Here is a 10,561-nt window from a genome sequence, read left to right on the forward strand (position 1 = left end):
TTTTTTTTTTAAAAGGAAAGAAAATTTTTAAAATTTGTAAGTATTAAATTAACTCAAATTAAATTAAATTATAATCAATTTCTTATAATTTAATTTTTTATATTTATATATCTTTTAAAAATAAAATACTTAAAATTATATAAAAAATACATTACCTCTATCACAAATAAATATGAGATTTTAATACTATTTTCGCTAACAATTATATAGGTATACTTGTCATATTTTTAATATATTCTACAATTTACCGTTTTTGAAAATAAAGTAAAAGAAAAGAAAAGGGAGAAGGCTCACCATTAATTGAAACTGACAGAGGCATGTCAGGCTTGAATCCTGGATTTAAGGGTTTTTCAGGTCTTGACCCAATTTGAAGTGGTGCAGTGGAGATTGCACTCTATGAATACAAATACGCGTTTTCTTGTTTATTTGCAATTTCATATGAATTAATACACATAACACCTGATACAAATTTAAAGAAAGATTTTTTTTTTTCATTTTTAAGAAACATTCATTTTCAACATTTAACATAATATTATATATTATTAGTCATACACTCACTCAATTCAGGATTTCAAAGTTGAAATATGAGATATTACAAAATATAAGCTTTGACAATAATAAATGAAGAAACATATATGTATACAAATTTTAATCACACCACTAAAGCGTCAGTTATTATTTTGTATCTAAAGCTAAAGTAAAGGAGAAAGTATTAAGAGATTATGATCAGTTTGTTTCGTGAAAAATAATTTGTATATAAAAAAATATTTTTTAAAAGATATTATTTATAAAAATATTTTTTATTATTTAGCTATAATATTAAATTAATGTTATATGTTTATATCATGTATATATATTTATTTTCACATTTTAATAATATTATCAAAATCTAAAAAATGAAAGTGACTTCTTTTTTTGAAAAGACAAGGTCATTTTTCTTAAAAATGACTGAAAGGGTATTTGTTTTATCTTAAAAGTTGATCAAATCTATTTATAAATAAAAAATCAAAAGTAAATTAGTATTTTGTTGGACTTATAAATTAAAAAATTACTTAAAATAAAGCAGAAGTCATAATCATAATAATTTTAACTAAGCAAAGGACTATATTATCCTAAAAAGTTTTTAATTAAAATATCAGTACTATCTTTATTTTAATAACCACGATACTTAATGATATATCTATTTTAGTCATTTCGATAAATTAAATTATTTTTAAGCGCCTTTTAACTAAACACTTAAACTATTTAAAAGTTAATTTTAACTAGTTTTACCAAAAAATTAATTACTTATTTTTAAATTAACTTATAAGTTCAAAAATACATTTTAAATTAAAAGTTCAAAGTTAATAGTCAATCCAAATACCCTCTTAATTTTTTCTTTGATCTATTCTCCTGAGTAAGCTAAAAATTATGAAATCTTTTTTTTTTTAAGTTTTCTAATTAAATATTATTAAAGTAAAATTTATTGAACCAATGAATTTTAGCATGCTAATATTGGGTATTTTTTCATTTTCAAAATAACAAGATATTGAATTCAAATTTTAGTCAAAGAACAAAAACAAAAAATAAAGTTTCATTGATGGATAAGTATTTAATTGCTCTAGTAATAACATTGTCTTGACCCAAATTATAGGCCGAATCGATACTAGGACTTGGGTCACTATAAAGCCCACAAAGCTAGTAGTAAGCCCAACTAAACTCTAGCCTATCAGCAGGCCCATATTGGGTTCAATTTCAAAAAATCAACCGGATAGCATCCGATCATAAAATGAATTATTCAATAGGGAGTTATTAACTCACCCGACCTATAATCTCAATAAAAATACATTTTGGGAGCTCAGCTCACCCATCAATCATCCACAATCCAAAATAAAATCAATGGAAGTTCTGCTCCCTCATCCATCATAGGTATCTGACCACCCAATTATATATACATAAAGTTTAATAAGTTACAATCCCAAATATTAATAAATATTACAATACCAAACTAAATAATATGTTTCTACACATGTGAAAAGCTAGGATTTATATTAACAACACAAAACATAAAATTAATAGCAGTAGACATGCGAAGAATGAAAGCAGGTTAAACACATAGAAAAAGCTCTTTTGTAACCCGAAAAAATAGTGAACAGGAATGAAAGTTCGACTCAGAGAGTAAATATTTATTTCACATACAATTTCTATAACTATCTAATTCTAATGCATCCTTGTAAATAAAATGCATCATCTTCATACAAGTCATATAGATCATATTAAGTCACATCAAAGATAATCTGGAGTACTCACACATCTGTATCAAATCCATACTCACACATACATATATGGGGAGTTGATCCCTTACCCAGCTCTCTTAATCCAAAGCCTGCCAGCGAGATCAATTCGAGCAGGACTTTCGCTTGATAATTCATATGCGGGGGTCAGTGAGATCAACTCAAAGTCGTACTCATCTTGACTTTCTCAAAAAGGACCGGGTCCCAAGCGAGACTAGCTCAAGCTGATTTGCCTATCCTACCCATATCCATACACACTACATATACACCCACTCACACACACAGCTCCAGATTATCAAAACACATCAACCAAAGTAATATCATCAAGTATAAATACAAAGCAGAGCATGCCTAATATTTAACTATATAAATATAAGTGATGCATGAGCATGCCAGAAATATAATAATATTAAAATTGTAAATAAAATAAATATCTATTCACAACACTTTAAAGCTTACTGTAGTAGCTGGGCAGAGGAAGAAGAATCTCCCAGCTCACCTAATAATATACCAAAATTATCAATAAACAACTTGAAATAAAAGCTACAGAGAATTAAAAGACAACCATAAGGTTTTGCCGAAAATCCGGTATAGTTTCCCTTATACTTAGAATCTACCAATCCTGCAAAAAAGTTTAAATAACAATTCTAATTCGTAATTTCCCATAATCATAATACATCAATAACATATGGCCCCTCTTGGACCCTTCAAATTAATCAAAACTCACAATCTGAGAAAATTACAATTTAATCCCTAGAACCAACTTTTTAGTATAAACCACTTAAATAAGCTTTAAAAATTCTAATATATTGCCCCGCAGTCCTTAGCAATATTACTAAGCTAATGCAAAAGGAATTATAATTTTCTAACCTACTACGAATATTTTATAGATTTTTAATCGAATTTAGGCACTCGATAATTAAGAAAACTTAGGTTTTGGATTTACCTATGCCAGTTCTAACACTTGAAACGTGTCAGGGGCATTTGAAAATGGTGAAGTAGCCTATAATCTCGACTCAGTCCTAAAGTATTTCTGGCAGCCCGTCTGTCTAGCTTGAAATTACAGACCCGAATAACCGTCGAATCTCGGTGAAACGAGGGTACCTACGTGAAGCTCACAATACCAGGGGTTAGAAAAAAATATTTATGAAATTAATTAAGCTCAATTAAAGTTTGGAAAAATGCTACAAAGTTCACAGGATACACTGAAATTTTAGTGTCGGAAAATTTTGAAATTTATATCCTCGTGAAGCTCGAAGCTTTCATCGTGTAGAGCACATCGGTACTCTCGGTTTTCCGTGGGGTTTCCCGTTTGGGAGAAATTTAGCCCAAAATTTAAAATGGTCTAAAACTTCCTAAGCAAATCTACTCGAAGAAAATTTATATTTTTTGTGTCTATAGAAAGCTCTCAATGAATAGAAGGTGTTTGAGACAAGACTCAGTCCAATTAGTAGTCAGATCAGCCAGATTTTAGTCGAAAAAGGGGCGATACTGTGCGGGCCACAATGGAGGTTTGGGGTGCATTTTCTGATGGTTTCAGATGGCGGCCGGCGAGGGGGAGGGTACTAGGGTGGTCGTCGACGTGTGGGGGAGGGAGGGGAGCGGCTTGCTTGAGGTGGAAAGGAGGGAGGAGAGAGAAAATGAAAGAGAGAGAGAATGTCGGGGCGCACGAGGAAGAAAGAAGAAAAAGAAGAAGGCCGGTCCGATTTGATTGGCCTGATTCATGATACTCGAAATTGAATTTTGACTCTGTCCTGAGACAAAAAACGAGGCTAAAAAATTCTGAAAAAATTTCAGAAAACTCAAAAAAATTTTTAGAGTTCAAATATATTTTTAGTTTTGTCCCATGGTCTTTAAATTAATTTTTAAAAATTAACAAAGTTTATTAATTTTTAAAAATTAACAAAATTTATTGATTTTGAAAAATCAAACTTGATTTCTAAAATTCAAAAAATTCCAAATAAATTTTCAAATTTTTTATAAAATAAAATATTAATATTTACACATAAAATAAGTATTTTAAAAAAATTTAAGGGTGTTACAAACATGGAATTAATAGTTTAAATATTAATAATCTCCTTAAGCTATCTAGTTAATTCTCCATGGAATGCATTGTCGGAGCTGCAGAGATGGAGTACTCTAACACGGCATTTTCCCGTATGCATAAACTCATGTTACATTGCAAACTTGTAATTATGTGCTTGCTCAGTACACATTGCAAAAAGAAAACAAAAATCAATTACAACAAATAGAATTGTTTGCTTTTCAACAAATATTTTACCTCGAATAATAATTTTAATTTTTTTCGACTATATTTAAAAGTTTAAATGAAAAATATCATGAGAAGAAAAGGACTATAGTTGCTTTTATTTTCTTGTTTATAATCATGTTGTCTGTGTTCATTTATTGTACTATTGGCTTCATATTGGTGACAAAATCATGGGTTTTCTTTCATTTTTCAACGGTTTGGTACCTTACGTTAATCTACAAAGTCTAATTCTTGGGTTAGACACTATTAGGTTTTGTTTGGAAAAAATTATTTATAATAAAAGAATTCAATTCAATTCTTACATAATTATAATTATTTTTAACATGATTTTTATTTATTTTAAAATGATTTTTTAAATTAAAAAGACTTGAATTTTTTCATTTATTAAGTTTTCTAATATGAGAATTGATAAAAAAAAAAAATCAATTCAATTGAGTTATTGTAAAATTCTAGTTTCTTAACTGCCTGAAGTTAATGATCTTCGTTTAATTGGAGGGTGTTTGATTTAGTTTATGAAAATTAACTTATAATCATTTAAAATTTTATACAGTTACGTGTTTTGTTAAGGTGCTTATAAGTGACTGATAAATAACTAATGTATTTGATAAAAAAATAACTTATAAGTATATTTATTATTAAAATATCTTAAAAAGATATTAAATGAGATTTATGATAAATTTTAAAAATTAAATGAGAATAATATAATAAAATATTTAGTCAAACTAACTTATAAACACAAAACTTATAAGCACCGAAATAAAAACTGATTCACTCAGTTTATTATTTTTTTTTATAAGTGCTTTTATATTTATTTATAAAATACAGGAGAAACTTAGCATATAACGTTCAGTTAAGGCCCAACCATTAAGCCTCCCTAGCACGTACCAGCTTAGAAAAAAGCAAAACAAGCAAAAAAAAAACTTGGAGAACACGGTATAAAAGGATCAGACAGAAAACAAAACTGACCCACCAGACAAACAAAAAAAACTCAAGCAAATAGCAAGATCATAACCAGATCTATTTTTAAAACGTATAATAACCAGCTTATAATAAGCTAAGATAAAGTTAAAAATGAATTGAATGCAATGCATGAAAATTCACCAATTATAGCCTTTTGGATAAAAAGTAGTTTATTTTAACCAGCTTAAAAAAAAATTGATTTTATCATTTTTATCTAATTAAAAAAAGGAATCAGTAAAAGGATATAACCTTGGCTTTCTTCATCTTGGGATGGGTGGGAGGTTGTTAATCAATTACATTTGATTATTCATCGTTAAGAAAAAACGAGAATCTGATCATTGACTTATGCGTTCAATATTTGATCTTTGACCAGATAGACTTGAGTGAGTCTCGCGATGAATGAGATATGTATGTCCCTCTAATGCTATAGAAGAAGGGTGTGATGCAACTGAATTCAAAACTCAAATAAAAAACAAAACTTCAATATGAATATTTTGTTGGGTGTGAATGATTTAAAATTGAGAAATATTTTTGTTAAAATGACCAAACCTTTACTATAAAAGCGATCCATCACGCTTTCATAATTTTGTAATTTTGCATGTACATATTTATATTTTCACATTATAAAGTTTAATATGACTTTGATTTTGAAGGCTTCTCAGTCTAAATTAGAATTAGAATTAGAATTGTTGTTGGTGGTGGTGTGGATATATTTATTTCCTACACATATGAGATCACGGCTCACGGAATACGAAAAAAAAATGTAGGACAATTTTAATTTACTATAGTGCTCTTATTGTTAAAAATAGACGGTTTCTTATGAGTCCACGTGCGCAGAAGATCAGTCAAATATCTTATGTGGCGAAGTTCTATTGGCTGGACTTGGACGGCTTCCTTATAGAGCAAATTGGCCAACTAAAAACGCAGGCTGGCAAAAGTCTTCCGGTCAAAAAAAAAAAGAGATAAGAGAGACCCAAAAAGTTGAACAATAGACGCTTGAAAAATGTTCAAAAAGACATATAAATGTGCAGTTCCTCAGTCCAAACTCCGACCTTTTCCATCTATAAATACCCATTATGTTTCTCTCCTTTACATCAACCAACGTATATTAGCGATCAACTTCAAAGATATAGCTGTCTCTTTGTGTTGTTTTAACTAGCTCGATTCTTGTCTCTGTCTCTGGCTCTGTGAGAGAGATGGAGTTTTTCCAGCTTTTTAACTTGACCTTCACTGGCGTTTTCCTTTACTTGTTGTTTAGACTAGCGATTTCTTTGTGGATTTCACCTGCTAGGACTTATATGAAGCTTAAAAAGAATGGGTTTGGAGGTCCAACCCCAAATTTCCCTCTAGGGAATATTGAGGAGATGAAAAAGATCAGTAGAAGTAGTGTTGCTGCAGCTTCTGCTGGATCTTTAGCAGTCTCCAATGATATTCACTCTGCTGTCTTTCCTTACTTTGCTCAATGGCAGAAGGTTCATGGTATGTGTAATTCTTCTGGTTTTTCACACTATTATCATCATTCTTTTCTATTTCTGTTGAGAACTATTCGCTGCACTGCGATTGCGCATGGTACGTAGATAATAATGATAAAGGTCCTTAATACGGGTATATTTTTGTTTTTCAGGGAAGGTGTTCATATACTGGTTAGGTACAGAGCCATTTTTATACATAGCAGACCCAGAGTTCCTTAAAAGGATGTCAACAGGCGTCATGGGCAAAAGCTGGGGAAAGCCCAATGTGTTTAAACATGACAGGAAACCAATGTTCGGTAATGGTTTGGTTATGGTTGAAGGTGATGACTGGGTTCGTCACCGCCATATTATCACTCCTGCACTCTCACCGGCCAGCGTGAAGGTTAACTCTCTTTCTCTCTCTGTCTCAGGGAATATTCTACATATTTAAGTTATTTGGTTCGGTGGAAAAATCTTCACTCTTTACATTCAACAGTTTTGATTTTCAATCAGCTGCACCGTTCACCATGATCACTCAATCACTAACATGATGAGAAATTATAAGTAATCAATATGATGCTACTTTCTACTTCTTTCATTATTATGAATTTTGTATAGTGAAAATTCACTAACGAATTCCACTTAAATGTGAGTGAGAAGCGTTATCGTGGCAAAAGTATATGATAATTTAATATTAATATAAGTTGCGTAAGTTGAAGAATGGTGAATTTTTGAGAATAAAGATAGAAAAAAAAAACACTGAAAACTTGATATTTATATATATAAATGTTAAATCAAATGAATGGATAAAGGTGTGTGTGACTATCTACGAATCTAGAAGTTAATTAAATTTTCTACAAAATTATGGCCAAAGCTAAAAGATTGGCGGGTACAAATTCTGCAGAATGAATGCCTAGAATTTAACTGTCTTAGAAGTCATGAATCCTAATCTATGATATATATACATATATATATATATATATATATATATATATATATATATATATATATATATATATATATATATAAGCAAATTTCTGCATCGAAGTGTTACTTTTACAATTTTAAGGAGATACAACCTATATGTCTAAGCTAGCTATCTAGTGATTTGTCTTATATTCATATTTACATTATCAACCCACTAAATTCTGTTGCATGACCTATAAACAGGCTATGGCAAGCTTAATGGTGGAGTCCACCACTAAGATGCTGGACAAGTGGACAAGCCTCGTAAATTCCGGCTGCCAAGAAGTTGACGTCGAGAGAGAAATCATTGCAACAGCCGGAGAAATCATCGCCAAGACAAGTTTTGGGATAGGCTACGAAAATGGGAGGCAAGTGTTCGAGAAATTGAGGGCCATGCAGTTCATTCTGTTCAAGACTAACCGTTACGTGGGAGTGCCCTTCAGCAGATTTCTGTGCCCTAAGCAAACCCTAGAGGCCAAAAATCTTGGACAAGAAATCGATGACCTTCTTATGACGATTATAAGAGATCGTAGAAATTCCAATGGAGGGTATTCTCAGAAGGACTTATTAGGGTTATTGCTGGAGGAGAATCATGAGGAGGGGCGGCTAGGGAAGACCTTGACAACGATGGAACTAGTCGATGAGTGCAAGACTTTCTTCTTTGGTGGCCATGAGACCACTGCACTGGCACTGTCATGGACATTGCTGCTTTTGGCGGTACATCCAGAGTGGCAAGATCAATTAAGAGAGGAAATTAGACAAGTTACTGGGGACAAAGAGATCGATTTCTCCACGCTTGCTGGGCTTAAGAAGGTATACATATACACGTTTCTCACACATATTTGAACGTTTTATTACTTGCTTGATGAGTTGTGTGTATATAATTCAGAGATCTGAGTTCTTGTAGGTGAAAAAATTGGAATTAGAGTAAGTGAACATGCACTATGCATACGTAAAATTAACAATACCATCACATGCATTTCTTCCACTATAAAACACATTTCTCACTTACAACGATGAAAAGCACTTGTTTTACTTAACCAAAAAAGGATTTGGGGTATCTCATTTCTGTGAAGAGATCTTTAATTAATTTAAAATTAACCTAGCTAAGATGAAGAGGTTTCCATTAAAATAATGTTAGTAGTTTTGAAAAATCAAATACATAATCATGCATGACTAGTATTCTTTAATTACCAAACACCTAAAAATAATTTTCAATGTTTTAAAGTAGGTGTTTCGATCCTGGTACTTAAAAGAAAATGGCCTAAATAAAACATATTATATCTTTTTTCTAGTAGTTTGGAATAGTGGAATTGGATTTGAAGAGTACCATTGGGTAGGTGGTGTTCATAGACCATATTCACAATGGTCAAGGTCAAAACAGCATTAGCAACAGTCCACGCGCACATGATCACAGAAATGCTGTCATGGCGCTTTCAGGATTTGGGGCAAGAAAAAGAAAGGACAAGAAAAGAAAAGAAAAGAAAAGATGACAAGTCAATGTCATTAAAACTACGTAGCAAGCAACAAAACATCACTTCCGTGCGATATGAGAATTGAAAACAGCAAGTGGCTAAACCCCAAAGCCTTTGACCAGCCAAAAGTGCTAGCTGGGCCTGGTAGTGGACGCGGCCGTGGCTCTATCTAGCCAGCTATTATTACAAGACGATGACAGCCATTGCGTTTAGCGTTTTGTCTGTTATTGGAAATTAATACGACATGAGAAGCACGAGGGAAATTCTGGAATTGGGTGTAGAACGTGTGTGTCGTTTCTTTATCCTTTTTCTCGAATTTCGGCTAACCATGTGAAATTTTTTGCAGATGGGATGGGTGATGAACGAAGTTTTGAGGCTTTACTCCCCAGCACCTAATGTTCAAAGGCAAACCAGAGAAGATATTACTGTAAATAACCTCACCATCCCCAAGGGAACCAACGTCTGGATTGATGTTGTAGGCATGCACCATGACCCGAGTCTTTGGGGAAAAGGTGTTTACGAATTTAAACCTGAGAGGTTCGATAATGACTTGTATGGTGGATGCAACCACAAGATGGGGTATTTACCATTTGGGTTTGGAGGGAGAATGTGTGTAGGTAGGCACTTGACCATGATGGAGTATAAGCTTGTTCTGTCCTTAATTCTGACTAGGTTTTCTTTCTCCCTGTCCCCAAATTATTCTCATTCTCCTTCTATTATGCTCTCCCTGAGACCAAATTTTGGGCTGCCTCTCATTGTTCACCCCCTGTAGGGTAGTAGTTTTTACCCTGAAAATAATTTGATCATCATGTGCAGTACTCTTTCAGCCACCATGGGCCTGTGTTTTTTCGTAGTGGTTTTGATGTTTTGTAATATATGTGGAAAATAACTGAAAGCATGTTCCTCTGTTCATTCTCTTCTTATTGAATGCTTCTATAATTTGTCATTTGATACTTTGATTGGTTCAAGTCGGTTATCCGAAAATGACTTTTAATGAAATTGATCTGGTACGGATGAAAATTAAGGGGGGAACTCAAACTTCAAACCTAACTGACCTAAAAAAGGGAAAAAGTTTTAATGTAGTCAAACATATAAATTTCGAGGTAATGAACGCGCTATACTAGATGAATAGTCAAACCCTAATTACTCGGCAAGACAGGAACAGCA

General features: G+C 32.1%; 1 protein-coding gene across 1 annotated transcript; it reads left to right on the top strand.

Annotated features, from left to right (window-relative positions):
- The first annotated feature begins 6,615 nt into the window (after nt 1–6,615).
- On the top strand, nt 6,616–10,304 carry LOC110658376 (cytokinin hydroxylase). Its single transcript, XM_021815951.2, has 4 exons — nt 6,616–6,981; nt 7,127–7,356; nt 8,124–8,732; nt 9,741–10,304. The coding sequence occupies exons 1-4, from the start codon at nt 6,699–6,701 to the stop codon at nt 10,164–10,166; spliced, it is 1,548 nt and encodes a 515-aa protein (XP_021671643.2). The 5' UTR covers nt 6,616–6,698; the 3' UTR covers nt 10,167–10,304.
- The last annotated feature ends 257 nt before the right edge of the window (nt 10,305–10,561 follow it).

This window comes from Hevea brasiliensis, chromosome 13 (assembly GCF_030052815.1).
Source record: "Hevea brasiliensis isolate MT/VB/25A 57/8 chromosome 13, ASM3005281v1, whole genome shotgun sequence".
Lineage (NCBI taxonomy): Eukaryota > Viridiplantae > Streptophyta > Magnoliopsida > Malpighiales > Euphorbiaceae > Hevea > Hevea brasiliensis.

Excerpts from the sequence above, each read along its gene's own strand:
- LOC110658376 (XM_021815951.2), top strand. The coding sequence starts at position 6,699 with ATGGAGTTTTTCCAGCTTTTTAACTTGACCTTCACTGGCGTTTTCCTT. Across the intron at positions 7,357-8,123 it reads TCTCACCGGCCAGCGTGAAG|GCTATGGCAAGCTTAATGGT; the intron begins GTTAACTCTCTT and ends ACCTATAAACAG. Across the intron at positions 8,733-9,740 it reads CGCTTGCTGGGCTTAAGAAG|ATGGGATGGGTGATGAACGA; the intron begins GTATACATATAC and ends AATTTTTTGCAG.